The 18,200-nt window shown below is 34.5% G+C and overlaps 1 protein-coding gene across 11 annotated transcripts in view; it reads left to right on the forward strand.

Moving 5' to 3' along the window:
• Positions 1 to 14,194, forward strand: part of AGFG1 (ArfGAP with FG repeats 1) — an 89,625-nt gene extending 75,431 nt beyond the window's left edge. For 4 of the 11 annotated variants that reach the window (XM_045367794.3, XM_045367799.3, XM_045367804.3 and 1 more), the window contains 4 exons: positions 2,771 to 2,818; positions 4,670 to 4,828; positions 6,389 to 6,480; positions 7,394 to 8,878. In XM_045367794.3, the coding sequence (XP_045223729.1) occupies positions 2,771 to 2,818; positions 4,670 to 4,828; positions 6,389 to 6,480; positions 7,394 to 7,453 (359 nt within the window). In that variant the 3' untranslated portion in view covers positions 7,454 to 8,878. Of the gene's footprint in view, positions 1 to 2,770; positions 2,819 to 4,669; positions 4,829 to 6,388; positions 6,481 to 7,393 lie in introns of all 11 variants that reach the window. The other 7 variants (XM_045367795.3, XM_074010375.1, XM_045367797.3 and 4 more) reach the window with 4 other exon arrangements.
• Positions 14,195 to 18,200: the final 4,006 nt, after the last annotated feature.

Genomic DNA, 18,200 nt, shown 5'->3' on the forward strand with positions numbered 1-18,200 from the left:
ACCGTAAGTAGAAAGTTTCCTTGGGCTGTGAAGGACATATTTTGTTTATAGAATTGCTGCTGCTTTGCTCTCCCTGTGCTCTCACCCTCTCAGTTTACTCTTAATATTTGGACATCTCTAATATTTAATAATCTACAATTAGCATTTTAAAAAGGAACTGGAAATGAAAATTACCAATTTGGTAATTAAAACAAGAAAGACAGGAAAGTTGTAAAAATTAACACAATAGAAATATTAAACTTGATAGCAGTCTGGAGGAAATATTTGTAAATCCTACATCTGATAAAGGACTTGTATTCAGAATATATAAAGAACTCGTAACAGCTAAATAATAAAAATAAAAAGACAACCCATTTAAAAAGTGAGTGAAATATTTGAATAGATATTTCCCTAAGAAGACATAGAGATGGTCAATAAAAGAAAAGACAACGATGAACAATGTAAGGAGGTAGAGAAAATGGAAACCTCATATATTGCTTGTGGGAATATAAAATGGTACAACGCCTTAGAAAACATTTTGGCAGTTCCTCAAAATGGTCATCATAGAGTCACCATATAACCTAGCAGAGTGCCACTATTAGGAATATACCAGAGAGAAATGAAAACATGTATCTGCACAAAAATTTGTACACAAATGTTCGTAGCATCAATATTTATAATCGCTAAGAAGTAGAAGCAACCCAAGTGCCCGTCAGCTGATGAAGCCAAATGTTGAATAGTCATACTGTGACAAAGTATTTGATAATAAAAAGTGATGAAGCATTGATAGATGCTACAATATGGATGGACCTTGAAAACATTCTGCTGAGCAAAAGAAACTCGTCACAAAAGGCCACATATTTGTGGTGCCATTTGTGTGAAATGTCCAGAATTGGAAAGAAAAAGTAGATCAATGATTGACGAGGGCTGGGTTTTAGTGGTGGGGCAGCATGGGAAGTGACAGCTGATAGGTATCATGTTTCTTTTGAGGGGCATGAAAATATTCTAAAATTAGATTGTGATGGTGGTTGTACAAGTCTGTGAATATATTTAAAGAAACATTGAATTCTATACTTTAAGTGAATGAGTTGTGTGTAGTATGTGAATTATATTTCAAAAAGCTGTAAAAAGTCTAAAAAAAGTATAGAGCAGTTCAGGACCAGAGCTTGGGGGGGCGTCTTTGTTGCAGGCTGAGGTATAGTGATTAATACTGGTTAACAGTCACTGTTGGCTAAAAGTCAGTTTTTGCCAGTGCATTTTGTGAAACATGTCTCCTGTAACATTGTTAGCAAAATTCTATGGACAAGTGTTCTGTGTCTAAACACATATGAGAAATGCTGGAATAAACACAATTTAATGTCATTAATGCAGTACTGCTGCAAGCCTGTAAAGTGCTTTAAGAAAGTAGATAAGACCTGGCACAGTGGCTCACGCCTGTAATCCCAGCACTTTGGGAGGCCGAGGCAGGCAGATCCTGAGGTCAGGAGATTGAGACCATCCTGGCTAACACGGTGAAACCCTGTCTGTACTAAAAATACAAAAAAAGTAGCTGGGCGTGGTGTCGGGCACCTGTAGTCCCAGCTACTCGGGAGGCTGAGGCAGGAGAATGGCGTGAACCTAGGAGGTGGAGCTTGCAGTGAGCTGAGATTGCGCCACTGCACTCCAGTCTGGGCGACAGAGCGAGACTCCGTCTCAAAAAGAAAAAAAAGAAAGTAGATAAATATAAAGGCCACATTTATCTTTCACAGGCCCTTCTCCCTCAGTTAACCTTTTTTTGTATTTGGAATACAGTGACACTTTAAGTTAGCAAGAAAGTTACATTCATTGAGTATTTATTGCAAAGCACTTTAATTTGTCGCTACATTTATTCACAGCAGCTTTGTGATCTCTATTCCTCCACCTCATTTGCAAATGAGGAAACTGAAGCTTATAAAATAAAGTAACATCATGCAACCAGAAAATGACAGAACCACAACTCAGAACCATTCAGTTTTTTAATTGTTCTTATGCCAATTTAAAAAGTATTCTAATTTTAAATCAATGGAAATACATTTTCGGTACAATCTTACTTCAGATTATTAAAACAAACAAACAAAAGATTATATTATTTAACAATTTAAGTTTACTTTGTATTAATTTATATGTAACCTGTCTGTTCTCAACATACCAGGTGAGTAAGATCTGTACAAGATGCATTTTTCTTTTTTCTCTCTCTCCTATTTAGCCGTTGTATTTTAACCTGTAAATACCGCTTACCTTTCTTTTGAACTAGAATATTTAATAATTTTTCCCTTGTAATACTTAATTAGTTCATTTGAGTTATTTGTGTATTTCTAGTTAATGTGCTGATTTGTAAATAAAACAATCTAGCATTGTTTATGCGCTCTCCCCCAAGACTTGGTTTTGATCCTAAATGTAGATGCTGGATAGTGTCATATGATGCTATGAATAGCGTATTTAGATGTAGCTTATGATGCCTACAAAGTGTTTTTTAATGATTATGAAAAAGTTGATGCTTATTTAAAAAATTAATTTCATCACTATTTCTTAATTTGTTATTTATTATTCTAATCTCCCCTTTATTTCAAACAGTATAAATATTACACTGTCATGAATATAGTTGAAATTAAAAGGCTGATTTTGTGAATGTATTTTTGTTATGTATTATGCTACCCCCTTAGCAACAGTACGCTCGAATTTTACAACTTCTTAATGAAACAAATATACTTTTATTTTAACAATAGTTATCCATAAATTAATTGACATTGGTCTCTTTATGGCTTTCCATAAGGCCTTTCTGGAGCAATGCATTCTCAAGTGTTTCCTCACGCTCATTTTGGTAGGTGGCCACAATTAATATCTAGATTTGTGTGGCAATTTGTCTACCTGCTTGTGGAAGCTTCTGCTAGTGTTCTGGATCCCTGCATGTGGAATTAAGTTTTTTTTCCATGTTTTAAAATAGAATGGGCATGGATGTGTGGCATTGGGATTACATTGTATTTAAAATTACATGGAAATTTTTTTAGTGATTTATGTGTAAATGCTGAAAAGCATTACTGCTTACCTACATGGTCATATTAGAATGTTAATAGCCGTTTTGATTCTTTTTCTTGAGTTTGAATTCATGGTATTTTGAGTGATGCCTTTTTGATATACCAAACCATTTTACTGCATTATTCCATGGAGTTTGGTTTTGCTTAACTGTATCCAAGTTTTGCTTTTTAGTGCTCTCTTAAAGTGATTTGTCAAAGTTATGTCAGTGCATTGTTGTCTGTTATGAAGCCCTCCCATTACCCTTGCAGTCTGCTTATTATTATTTAATTCACCTGCTTCCCAATGGCCTGTTTTTCCTTTTTTTCGCATCAATAATAATAAAGTAGTTTTTTAATATTCTAATTAGGTTCATTGAGTAGAATTGCATTGTTACAAACATTACAACTACAGGGATTACTTTGGGCAACATCTATAACTTGATTTTCAGCTTTTTAAAAATGAAAGACATTCTGTGTAACATTTTTTAGTGTTTAATTTCTGTGCCTTAAACCAATGAACAAATTGGTAAATTTTTAAAATCAGGAAATTTAGTGAATTTTCATGGTATTTTCATTGTATCATCCTTAGAATATTTCATTATGTAATTACTGGTAGTCTATATTTAAAGCAACATTATTGGCTCTTATTTTACTGAGACCCTTCCTAGAACACATAGTTGGAGGTTCTGTTTTTAATATTCACTGGTAATAAATAACATACTGTAAGTGAATAGTAAGTAGGGAAATGATGGCAGCGTTCCACATAGCAGGTGTTCACACACATTTCCCCCAACGTGATAATACTCTGTCCACCAAGTAATACCAGCTAGGCATGGCAAGCCAAGGAAGAATACAGTAGCATTGAACACTATGGCCATTTATTCTGCATTCTTTCTAAGAATGCTTATTTCATTTCTAATCTTTGTGGATTTCACACTAATTTTGATAGCTCAGTTGCCCTAACCTTCCTTCAGTCTTCGAAAGCTGTCTTCATTTACCTTCCAGAAGTGGGTGGGAATCCATGTGTGTGTGTATATATATATGGAATTGATTTAATAGGAACATGTCCTTTTAATTGCGTTAGTGTTGTTAAGAGATTATCTCTCCTCCTCTGGCTGTAGTCACAAAGCTGCATAGGTTCTGAGTGGTCTGCCTCTGACTAACTCTGTTTGTCCTATAAGTCCTGTCCTTTTTAGTGAACTATTTTTCAGTGGTTTTAAAATTTTTTTCCAGGAACACATATTACTTTATGGCAGATACTTCAGTAGATAAAATTTTGGCTGTTATTTTACTGCATATAACAAAACAAAACTAAGAACAAAAATGTATACTAGTTTACATATTAATTGCATAATCTTTAAAAAGCAGACAACTGTTTAGACTTGAATTTATAATACGAGAAATTTTCTTGGGATTTCAAACAACAGCTTTGGTAGTTTCATTCTGGTCATTGTGTTTTAGAAGAATAAAATTTCTACAGGGTTATGTTAAACTGTAGTGCTAAAACTCGTTGTTAACTTTGTTGGAATTTTGGAATTAACCCTGCCTTTAATGTACATCTTAGTATTTTTCAAGGTGAATGATGTCTTTTTTACAATGTTGTGAGAAACTGAATATGTCCTGTTGTATGTAACTGATCAGCCCTTCTCTTCTGTCAGCGGCAACCTTTGGCACTGCATCCATGAGCATGCCCACGGGATTCGGCACTCCTGCTCCCTACAGTCTTCCCACCAGCTTTAGTGGCAGCTTCCAGCAGCCTGCCTTTCCAGCCCAAGCAGCTTTCCCTCAACAGACAGCTTTTTCTCAACAGCCCAATGGTAAGATCTAACATTTGGCGAGCTGTAAGTTCATTTTATGTATCCTTTTTATATCATAATGTTGTGTGCTTGGGCAGAAAGACTTTTCTAAAGAATACTATACTATTATCTACTGAATTTTACTACACAAAAATAAAAGCTTTTGGTGATTTGAACCTCAGAAAGCTAAGTGATTTTGTAAGTTTTTGTGAGCAGGTTACAATTTATGGGAAATCAGTGACTCTGTAAAGAGTATCCTGTCATTCTCAGAATTTCTGTTGCCTTTTTCTGATTAATTTGTCTTACAAGCCTCTTGATTTTAAAAGGAGAATTTATAGACCTAGAATGTTGGGTTTTTTTTTTCCTTTCTTCACAGAAATGTGTACCTTTTTGTGTGTGAAATAGACTGCTTTTCTAATTTTTCTAATTTAACTATACTGTAGTTAGAGTTTGTTATTAGATTTTAGGAAGAGACAAGATTAACTCAACCATTTTTACCTATTTCTGTCATTTGCTCAAGTTTGAAGTGCATAGATTTGAAGATTGTTGAATCACAACTACATGTTTTCTTTTTTTTTTTTTTTAAGTAAGTGGTTATTTAAAAATCTGAAATATGAGCCAAACGTGGTGGCTTACGCTTGTAATCCCAGCACTTTGGGAGGCCGAGGCAGGTAGATCTGAGCTCGGGAATTCGAGACTAGCCTGACCAACATAGAGAAACCCCATCTCTACTAAAAATACAAAATTAGCCGGGCGTGATGGTGGATGCCTGTAATCCCAGCTATTCAAGAGGCAGGAGAATCACTTGAACCCGGGAGGCGGAGGTTGCGGTGAGCTGAGACCGCCATTGCACTCCATCCTGAGCAAAAAGAGCAAAACTCCGTCTCAAAAAAAAAAAAGTTCTGAAATATGGACTGTGGAAGAGCCATAAGTAATAAAAATATTTCCTACAAATACTGTGATGTTTACATAGAAATCATTGGGTTGTCTGCATGGCCTGTCCCAAATAGTCACAAGCTCATCTAGTAACAAAATCCTATAAATTTTAGTTATTAAGACAAGTTAGAATGAAAGAGCTGAATGAAAGTTCTGTTGGCGAGTGTGGTGGCTCACGTCTGTAATCCCACCACTTTAAGAGGCCAAGACAGGTGGATCACTTGAGTTCGGGAGATTGAGACCAGCCTGGACAACATAGTGAAACCCTGTCTCTACAAAAAATACAAAAATTAGCTGGGCATGGTGGCATGTGCCTGTAGTTCCATCTACTCAAGAGACTGAGGTGGAAGGATCACCTGAGCCCTGGAGGTTGAGGCTGCAGTGAGCCATGATCGTGCCACTGGACTCTGGCCTGGGCAGTAGAGTGAGATCCTGTCTCAAAAAAAAAGAAAAAAGTTATTTTAAGACATGCTACAGTAAGTTTGTCTTTGGTATCTGAAAGAGCTTGAGGCCTAACAACTTAACTTTGACATTTTATTTTTGCTGCTCTGGTAGGAATTTCTCTGAAAGTTATTACGAGACTTTATAAGCATCAGATTGTCTCTTGAAGATGTAGGTTATAATTGGTGGTTCTGTTTTAACAAGGTGCAGGTTTTGCAGCATTTGGACAAACAAAGCCAGTGGTAACCCCTTTTGGTCAAGTTGCAGCTGCTGGAGTATCTAGTAATCCTTTTATGGTAAGCAAAACTTAAAATTAAGTACTTTATAAGTTGTTAAATCTTATTTTCAAATTAGGAATAGCAGGCTGTAAGGCCGGGCATGGTGGCTTACGCCTGTAATCGTAGCACTTTGGGAGGCCGAGGCGGGCAGATCGCAAGGTCAGGAGATTGAGACCATCCTGGCTAACACGATGAAACCCTGTCTCTACTAAAAATACAAAAAAATACAAAAAATTAGCCAAGCACAGTGGCGGGTGCCTGTAGTCCTAGCTACTTGGGAGGCTGAGGCAGGAGAATGGTGTGAACCCAGGAGGTGGAGCTTGCAGTGAGCTGAGATTGCACCATTGCACTCCAGCCTGGGCAACAGAGCGAGACTCTGTCTCAAAAAAATAAAAATAAAGGAATAGCAGGATGTTAATACTTTTAGATGGTATTTGGTGTTCTATTGATATGAGTGACATCATAAGATTGTACAAATTGACACAGAGCCATTATGTGTGATCCTTTTCTGACCTTTTAAAAAAATTAGTTGCAAATCAAAGCGTTGACAGTAGATCAACTGTTTTATAATGTGAAACTTACTTGCTTTCTTGTCAAAATAACACTTTATGAGAGGCCCTAGGAATTAGTGAACATAAAAAAGAGGCCTTAAGAGTCAGAAGTTTTGTTTGAATCACAAGTGCTTTTCTAAGACCATTCTAACATTCTTTTTAGAATCTATTACAAGAACTGTATGAAATAATGGATATGAAAGACACATAGTAGTTTGATATAGCATATTGCCAATAACAAATATTGTTGCCAATAATTTAAAAAATAATTCTTAACCAAAAAGTCTAATTAAATAAAATTAAGTTCAGTTTAATGTTTTTGTATTTTGTACATGCACCAGTTTTGTCTCTTTATTTATTTGTCTTATGTTTTCCTTTAGACTGGTGCACCAACAGGACAATTTCCAACAGGAAGCTCATCAACCAATCCTTTCTTATAGCCTTATATAGACAATTTACTGGAACGAACTTTTATGTGGTCACATTACATCTCTCCACCTCTTGCACTGTTGTCTTGTTTCACTGATCTTAGCTTTAAACACAAGAGAAGTCTTTAAAAAGCCTGCATTGTGTATTAAACACCAGGTAATATGTGCAAAACCGAGGGCTCCAGTAACACCTTTTAACCTGTGAATTGGCAGAAAAGGGTAGCGGTATCATGTATATTAAAATTGGCTAATATTAAGTTATTGCAGATACCACATTCATTATGCTGCAGTACTGTATATATTTTTCTTAGAAATTAGCTATTTGTGCATATCAGTATTTGTAACTTTAACACATTGTTATGTGAGAAATGTTACTGGGGAAATAGATCAGCCACTTTTAAGGTGCTGTCATATATCTTGGAATGAATGACCTAAAATCGTTTTAACCATTGCTACTGGAAAGTTACAGAGTCAAAATTGGAAGGTTTTATTCATTCTTGAATTTTTCCTTTCTAAAGAGCTCTTCTATTTATACATGCCTAAATTCTTTTAAAATGTAGAGGGATACCTGTCTGCATAATAAAGCTGATCATGTTTTGCTACAGTTTGCAGGTGAAAAAAATAAATATTATAAAATATGCTATTGTTTTTGTGTTCTTGCTGCAATGCCTTTACCAAAGTGGCCTTAAATATGAGTAGTGAATTGAGAACATCTTGAATTCTTAAAAGACTTCTTAGTGACTTTTTATAAAAAGGCCATGTAGAAAATTTATTAAAACTACTATGACTGCTACATTCAGGAATATGCCAATGGTAAAGCATTTAAATGTAGCTTGTCAGATTACTATAATCCTTCTAATTTCTTTGCAGCTTATTAATTTTGTGAAATTTGTATATATGAAGAATTTGCATGTATGTGTATTTACAAATTTTTCTAAGTATCTTGAATTCTCAGACTGCAGAAGGCCTATTTTAACTATTGATTTTTTAAAAAAAAAAATCTTGTCTTTGAATGTATTGGAAGTTGACATGCATTAACTGTGACATTATTGCACCTCAGTTTTTTTTCTTTCTTTTTTGGGCAAACTGATATTATCTGTAGGATATTTATGTTTGTTTTTTGGGGGAAAGAAACTGGAACTCAGTGTTACCTTAAAGTGATGGAATACTTTGTTTTAAAGGAAGAGATAATAAGTTTAGTTATATTTTTTTGTTAATATTCAAATGAACTTCTTTAAGTATCTATGTACAGTAATGCCTCTTTCATCTAGAGGTAATCTGGCAGTCTCGTGAAAACCGAACACAACTCAGAAACTTGGAATCCTTTTTTTAAAAAATGCCTTTGAGCAACCCATATAAGTCACAAAGTCTGTGTGTTAGAGCTTATGCATTTGTTTATATGAGAGATTTTAATAAATTTGATTATTTGCTTGTCCAGACTGTTGGCAGTTTAGAAGGGATGGCTTGAAAGGAAGGAGACTGAAAAAAACTCTGAGGAGCATACACTGTCCAAGGCCATTAGTGTAAGGACCACTAGCAGGCCTAGAGGACATCACTATACTACATCATCTGATGATCGTTCTTTATTATGCCTCTAGGTAATTAAGTAAAGGTGAAATTGCATACACAGATATGTAGTACATATTTTAAAAGTTTTATCTTAAATTGATTAAAACTTTTTTAAAAGCTTTGGTATTAAAAGAGGTAAACATCAGTTTCCTCAAACATTTTATTCATGTTGAATGCCTTTTTGCAATGATGAATGAGTTGTTATAGTATTTTAAAACCTGTATAGTGTTTTAGACTTGTTAAAACATTGCTGTCTAGTGTACATCTAGCTGAAAGTGTGGTTTATCTGAACCGTTTTAATAAGCAGGATGACTGGGAAATCTCTGCCCCTTTTCTGAGCAGTATGCCTCTTCTTTTAGAATTAAATGAATTAAATTAAATGAGGTCCAGGTGTGTGTTGATGTAGACTTGAAATGTCTCTACATTTTGGAGGACTTCCTCAGCCCTTTTCATTGAGGGAAAATATATTTGAATTTCTGTTTTAGAGTGTATCGGGTCCCAGTTGATTCATGTGTACAAAGTTATGCTACCTAATTACAGGCCATTACCCAAATAACCTACCAGGCTTTCCACCTGAGTAGTAAATTAAATGATTGTTATCAAAATAATTTTAAAGACTATTTCTTTTTCTGGGTAACTATTGAAGTTTGTAATTAAATGGGAGCTCTTACTGACTTTATCGCTTATAAAATAGAAATGTTTAGTTTAAGAAGAGACCCAACTTGGGTATGTTGGTGTGAGAGCCTGTGAGTCCTAGCTACCCTGGAGGTGAGGTGGGAACATCACTTGAGCCCAGGAGTTGGAGGCTGCAGTGAGCTACGATCACACCACTACACACCAGCCTGGGTGATAAAGTGAGATCCTATCTCTAAAAAATAAAAAGAGGAGAGGTAGCTTTAAAGTGGTTTTTCTCGTGATACTCACTGTTTATTATTAAAGAAAATCAGCTTTCGTTAGACTTTTACATTCAGATTTATTCTAGTTTTATACAGACCATCAAAATTATGTTGAGTACTGAGAAGGAGAAAAAATCCTGGAAGGTAACAAGGCTGAAGACCTTCAGATTTCCTGGCTTACTGGTTTAGTCAGATCATTTTTCCTGTTCAGGTATCTGCAGGTATCCCCGTTCAGCAAAGATCTTTTTTCAGGATGGCAATCTTCTGACATAATTTAAAAACATTTTTTCCTCATTTTTTTGAAATAGAGAATATTTTACTATTTTTGTGAAAATAGAGTTTTGGTTATCACTTTCTTCCTTAAAATAATTCCTTCTGTTAATTTGTAAAAGCACATTTCATGCTTTACCTGTGAGATTCCCTGCCCCCTACACACACACCCACTTAAGTAAAGTTCCCGTCAATTGGCAGCATGGAGAGGGTGACCTGGCTGCTGCTTTACCATGGTACCAGCATCTCTGGAGCATCTTAGTTTCAGGACCATAATGCTTATGAAGATCCCCAAACAGCTTTGGTGATGTAGCTTATATCTCTGATAATTAAAATTAGCTTATATCTCTGTATTAAAATTAATACTGAGATATTTTAAAAACATTTATTTTAATATAACAGTAATAAACTAATAACTTGCTAACATAAATAACATTTTTGATAAAAATGACTTTTCCAGAACAAAAACTAATGAGAACAGGAACATTGTTTTACATTTTGTGCATTTTAAAAAATCTGGCTTAGTAAAAGCAGTGAAATTTTCATATTGCTTTTGCATTCTAAATTAAAAATTACACAGCATACACACACTCCTCCACTGTGCACTTGTGAGATCATGAGAATGAAAACTATATAATGTCTCAGTAGTACAATGAAAATAGTTTGACCTTTCACACCCTTTCAAAGAAAGTGTTATAGGGGCCCTTAAGGGTGTCCAGACTCTTTGAGAACCACTATACTTTAAATTTGTGTATTTCTAGAACAGTATTTACTTGTAGGGCAAACATACTACTCCCTGGGTTTTTTGTTTGTTTGTTTGCTAGTGAGAAAAACTGAAATTGCAGACTTTTTAACACTACTTGAAGGTAATAATAGCAGTGGTATTATAGGGTGTGTATGAGATAGTTATTTGCAAACGATTTTCATATTTTATCTCTTACAATCCCTGCAGTGGACCCGTACTTTTAGGATGAAAGAAGCAAAGCATAGGGAGGTGAAGCTAGTGGCAGCTTTTGCTCTGGGGAACAGATTTGGATTCAAATGCTGTCACATTTATGTACAAATGCATTCTTAATATTTTGAAATTCTGAACAAGTTCTATATCTTGTATATCTAAAACAAACTTTAATCACTTGAATTCCTTTCATAATTTGATGAAATCAGTACAGTTTATTCTTTTTTTTTTTTTAAACTTTAGAAGTAAATTAATATGGTAACTAGTGGAGCGTGCTTTAAATTGAAGACTTATCTGAAGTATCACAGACTCCGATTTTGTAAAGCATTCCACCTTTATTGATACAGTTTGTGGCCTATACACTTTTAAAATTTAGTTTTTAAAAGATGGTATTAAATTTTGTATTAAATTAGCCTGTTGTATTTATCCTCATTAGTAGTTAAATTTTTCTTTTTATATTTTAAAACTTAGTGACATTAAACTTTTCATGTGGTTGGTTGTGAACAAATGAATATATAACCACGATGTAATCCAGTGTTGTGCTGCTGCTGAATGTTTAACAACCATCTTTCATGAAAGAAAAAAGGCCCTGTTTTGTAGTGTTTACTAATATTTGTGGTATAAATACTGTCTTCATGGTGATTTTACCTGCCAATCTGATGTCATTAAATGCAGTTTGATGAAAGAGATAGCAAACCAGTGGCTCTCCCAAGCCTTTGCAAACCAGCACAGCAAAGGACATAAATTTCCACAACTCATTAATTAAATGTATTGGTCATTTGATTATTATATCCAGTATTTGAAGAGCTTTTATATTGTTAATTCATTTGGCAAGCATTTGGACACTTGTTTATTTTTAGAGATATACTGGGCACCTGAGGTATTTAATCTGCAAAGACCCAAGTTTTGTGAAGCTTGGTTTTAAAAAGTCCAATTATTGTGCTCTTATAGGGGTTGCACATTCAAGGCTTACACTGAATTCTGTCTGCAGTTCTGTTTTGTGTGACCAGCACAGTGTTTTAAAATGTTGCACTCCGAATCCAACTTTTTAAAATGGGGCATGTGCTCTTAAGGTGACCACTAGCTTACCACTCCCAGTTTTTCTTAGTCTCAAACATTCACATGCTTTTCAAGGCCTTTGAGTTGGCAAATCCTGAATATATAGTGAAGGTAGGAAATGGCTCTTCTTATGCCACATGTTAGTCTGATTTTGAAGTCAGTTGTATAAGGTTGGGCTGACAGTGGTATTTTCCAGTGAAGACTATTGCCAAGAATGCATATCATTCTGCTTATTTTATTCTAGTGGAAAAAAATTCAGTGTATATTTAAGTGTATTTTTGAAATCTGTGCTTGTCCAACACAGGGCTGTAGGGGCTGATGAAAAGAGAATGATGTGATTTGAGCTTTTATTAAAAAAAAGATACAATGATCCTGGATAAAATATTTTAGATGGTGATTAAAATGCCCATAGATTAATTTTTTATTGGTTCTCTGAAATCTCGAAATGTTATCCAAGTTACAATTTAAGCAATGAGAGTAAAATTTGAATTCTAAATTCTCAGCATCTTCCCATAATCTTGAGTGGAGAGACAGAGGAAGCAAATGCCAAGGAGCCTTCTAATTTTGACTATATGATCATTAACTAAAGGCAGCAAGGGGTTGTAAACTAATCTTATATAGTCAATGTTTCATAGAATGCTTTGGTTACAATCAGGTTTTTTAAAGACTTTAAAGGTTTTTTGTATGTTATATGCTTATGATTTCTAAAAATTATGCAGTATACACAAAGGGCATAAAGTCAAAAAGTATGTCTCCCTCTGTGACTTATTCTCACACCCCAGCGGTATATAATTTCTTGTATTCTTGTATAGTCTTTCAGAAATGTTATTCATTTTATATATGGTTCCCTATACATATGCCTCTTCCTGTTCTTCCTTATTTTAAATGTTCAATTTTGTGACTTGGTTCTTATTTAACTTGGTTGTCTTTCCATATTGCCACATCCAGCTCTCACTCATTATTTTAATGTCTCCAGGATTCCATTATATGGATGTCCCTTTGGGAGAACATTTGTTTATAGACTTTTCTACTAAATATATTGTTACAATGATAATATCCTTATGCATATATGAAGATTACTCTTGATTCTGCCTGACTGGAAACTTTATTAATAAAGTAGACATCATTCTATTTTGAGGCTCACCAGCTGTGTAGGTATGATCTTGTGCTTCCATTTAAGAAATTCTTCCATTTAAAGAAGAAAAAAAATCTCTCTGACTATCTGAAGATACATGAAAAATCCTATGCTTTTAAATTAAATAATTAAGGCAGTCAGTTCATTGAAAGATTGTGCAAGTTCACATCTATTTTGCATCTTAATTTTTTCATTGTCCCTACTCATGACTCTAAATAAAGTGCATGGCTTGGGGCTATATTTTGTTTTGCAGTTTGTTGGTATGTGCCTTTCCTTATCTATATTAGCTTAGACTATACCTTATTTTTAAGAAGAGAAAGTGGAAATTAACTATGGCAAAATCTGTTTTGGCACAACCATGTTTGTTCATTATTCAAAATTAGCTTCCTATGCTTTAGAAAAAATGTGAGTTATTACTCTGAAAGTTCTGATTCTGATTCCTCATGGTTTAGAGCCCAGAAATATCTTAACATGTCTTTGCTGTTAGTCAAGCACAGGATTTGTTTCCTGCAAAAGTTTATTTTCAGTGAAGAATACTTGTCCTAATAGCTGATAGAAAGTACCTTTGCACTTTAAATCCTAGGAATAGCGAACAAGGAACTTACTGAGAAGTTCAAAAGAAAGAGTAACAGGACCTTCTAGTCAGCAGGGCATGTTTGGAAAATGTTAATACACCATGATTTTTGAAGACCAATTTTAGTTCAGGAGGTGGTTTTAAATATTGGATGAAAACTTACAGGCTGATATCAATATTCATTTCTGAAATACTTTAGTATGATAAATTTGGTTAAGTTCTTGTTCATTGTGAAATACTGTTGGAAGAATTTTTTTCAAAATAAAGACTTCTGAATTTGTGTACCATTTGGAAATAGCCTCTTTCATTTAAATGAGTATCAAATCTGGAAAACTGAAATAATATTTTTTCCTTTCGTCACTCACATTATGCATTCCTGTAAAGCAGCTCATGCATTTACTTCCAGCTTAACCTGTTTTCCATTAATTAATAACTTTTGCCATTTTTTTGTTTTTTTTAATTAAAAAGTCTTCCTTTTTAAAAAGCAGGATCTATTTGTTACTTAATTTGCAATATTTTTTCTTCAAAGGTGGATTTTTTTTTTCTTGAGTACACATTGATATAAGTTGGTTTTAAGAAAACATTGTAATGGGATTTTACTTACCTTACCACTGTTGAAATTTAGAAGGTAAATCCTGAACTGTGTGTGTCACATCCCTAATCTTATTTCCCTGTAGTGGTCACTGACTATTATTTGTTATGAGTCCATCTTGGTTATTCTGTACATCTTGTTTAAATTATTTTCACTAACCATCACCAGAACAGAAAATTTTGTTTCCTTAGAATCAATGAGTATTTCCACCACCCGAGGGTGGGGGACAAGGAGAGAACTAATGTTTGTTTTAGCCTCTTTAATGAGAAACTATTCAAATTATTTTTCTTCATATTTTTTTCTCAAGTGGTATGCTAATGATTTTTGCTGACCTCAAGATTTGGGGCTCTGTGAAAAGTACTATACCAGAGTCAAATTGCCCGTGTTCTTTTCTGCCGTTAACTGGCTTTGGGTTGGGAAATTCAGATAATTCCACTTTTCCAACTTTAAAATGAGATCTCTTTCAAAACAAGATTCTCCACAGCCATTTGGAATATGTGTTTAAATTAGTAATGTTTTGGAAATTGGAATTAAACATTTCAGAATAATAGCTGTTAGGCCGGGCTCAGTGGCTCACGCCTGTAATCCCAATGGTTTGGGAGGCCGAGGCGGGCGGATCACCTGAGGTCAGAAGTTTGAGACCAGCCTGGCCAACATGTTAAAACCCCATCTCTATTAAAAATACAAAAATTAGGCATGGTTGGCGGGTGCCCGTTGTCCCAGCTACTTGGGAGGCTGAGGCAGGAGAATCACTTGAACCAGGGAGGTGGAGGTTGCAGTAAGCTGAGATTGCGCCACTGCACTTAGAGCCTGGGCAACAAGAGTGAGATTCTGTCTCAAAAAATAATAATAATTTAAGAGCTGTTAGATTGAACATATGAAACGTTTTTGTAGATAAAAATTGCCAAGTGTCAGCAACTTTGATGATTTTTAAATCACCAACTTGTGCCATTTATCTCATATAATTGATCCCATTTAATGGATACAAAAACCCTTTAAGGCAGTATTTGTCAGAAGAAAACACAAGTGTTCGCTTGGCCTGGATTGCACAGCTAATTACTAAGTGGCAGGAGTAGAATTCTGACTTTAAAATTAATCTTCCTGTCAATATTGTATTCCTACTTTGAAGCTCCTCATTCTAGCAGTTTTAATGAGTATGGATATTTTTTTAAAAAAACACCTGTTTCACAAGCACTATTGGAAACTGTAAGGACTACTCATAGCCTTCCTACACCAAATGTTCCAACTTTGGGGTTTTTTCCTTCCACATTTGCTTCTTGTCAATGTGAAACATTTTGTTGTAATCATAACCAGTTAATTTTTAACCCATTTATGCCTAGTGTTCCATTATTGGAACGCTAAGCTTGTGGGAGTTATTTATATCCTGCTCAAGGTCATTGCCAACGTCTAATTTTTCACAAAAAATTTTGCAGCTTCCGGCATAAATGAATTAATATTGAATTTTTCCTGCATACCAGTTTTCTTCCAAACAAAATACATTTACATTTATTATTTTTTCTGATGGTGAAAATACATACTTATTGTAAGGAATTTGAAAATAGAGAAAAGTTTATAATCTTATGCGGGTATAAGTATGTCTGGATTGTGTTTTATGGATAAGTACAAAGACTTCTTACAGAATGGCATCATATTATGCTTACTATTTTGTAACCTTTTCCTCAATATATCATGGTTTTCTTTCAGTGTCAAATATAGATGCAGATTCTTTTCCAATGAAGTTTCATTGTATGGAGTTCTCATAATTAATCTCCATGACAGATGTTGATATTTCCAGTTTTCAACATTAGGAATTTTACCTGTGTTTTTATTTTACCCGTACACATGATTTGGAGTCATGTTTTCTTAGAAATTGAATTGCGGAGTGAACAGTGTACATCTTAAGGACATTGATACGTCTCCTCTTCTGTACTGTAATGTAGATTTTATGGTCATTTGTCATTTTTCATAATGTTAATTGAATATTAATTGAATTTAACTTTTCATTTGGATTATGTCTTGGAATTAAATATTTGTAAATTATACTATTGTAAGGATTAACGTTCTCTCAGCTTATTATTTAAAGAGATTGTTTTAATTTATGGAATACCAAAAAGGGCACTTGGGCCATTTTTATTCCAGTTCTTATTTAATGATTGCTAATTTCAGGGGATTCTTTATTTATTTATTTATTTATTTTATTACTGGTGAGTTTGGTTTTTTTCGTGATTTTCTACTTGCATTTTCTCATTTGTAAATTGTCTTAAAAGTTTATTTTAAGGCATTGGATTAACTAAATTTACATTTTTATTCATTATATCTCATTGTTTTGGGATTACAGAGGCACAAACTGGAATTTCTATTGCTAATGATGTCATTTAACTTTTAGGCTGAATAACTTAATTTGTAATCTAGAGATCGAAAAATCTAGATAACTCCTAAACTTCCTTCTAGTTGCATAATTTTTTAAAAAATCAGTAAAAGATAACTTACTCAGATTCTCTGGTTGAACTGGTTGTTATTCAGACTTAAAAGCTTATTTCTTCACTCTACACTGTAAAACACAGAAATGACTGTTGTATTTTTTTGTTTGTTTTTTGTTTTTTTTTGGTGTGTTTCACTGTGATGTGTCTGAATGTGGATATTTTGTTTTTGTGTTTTGCATGGGATTTGATATGCTTGAATCTGTATTGGGTGTGTGTGGGGGTGGGGTGTGTGTGTGTGTGTGTTGCTACCAGCTCTGCAAGTTTCTCAACCATCCTGTATTCAAGTATTATTTGCCCTATTTTCTGCATTAACTTTTAAGGTTTATAAATGTTTTAAAGAAGGAACCAAGTAAAATTATTTGGAATCCTTGAAGGATTTTAAACATTTAAAATGTTTACGGTTATCAGTATGAATTCAGACTAAATTTCTATAAAGTTATCACAGAAGAATATAAATTTAGAACACATATAATTTTAGAACAGTACTGTTTCAGCCTTTCTATTTTAGTTGCTTACTGTATATGGGTAGTGTCATGCGTGTCCGTGTGAAGAGACCACCAAACAGGCTTTGTGTGAGCAACATGGCTGTTTATTTCACCTGGGTGCAGGCGGGCTGAGTCCAAAAAGAGAGTCAGCGAAGGGAGATAAGGGTGGGGGCCGTTTTATAGGATTTGGGTAGGTAAAGGAAAATTACAGTCAAAGGGGGGTTCTCTGGCAGGCAGGAGTGGGGGTCACAAGGTGCTCAGTGAGGGAGCTTTTTGAGCCAGGATGAGCCAGGAAAAGGAATTTCACAAGATAATATCATCGCTTAAGGCAAGGACCGGCCATTTTCACTTCTTTTGTGATGGAATGTAATCCGTTAAGGCGAGACAGGGCATTTGCACTTCTTTTGTGATTCTTCAGTTACTTCAGGCCATCTAAGTGTATACATGCAAGTCACAGGGGATGCGATGGCTTGGCTTGGGCTCAGAGGCCTGACAGGTAGGTCTCCCAAATAAGGAGAGAAGAGAGGAATTACCAGGCCTTTCAGATAAGATTTCTAGTATTCTAAACTAAGAAATGTTAGAGAACCTTGCAAATTCTAGCAGGTCAGAGATACTGAATTTTTTTTTTCTTATTAAGAAATAATACTTGAAAATGCAGAACAATTTTGACTTCAGTGATGTTTGAGAACTGCTCATGTAAAAGAAATCACTAAATGCTGTATGTCATTGTCGTAGCTTCCA

This window comes from Macaca fascicularis, chromosome 12 (assembly GCF_037993035.2).
Source record: "Macaca fascicularis isolate 582-1 chromosome 12, T2T-MFA8v1.1".
Lineage (NCBI taxonomy): Eukaryota > Metazoa > Chordata > Mammalia > Primates > Cercopithecidae > Macaca > Macaca fascicularis.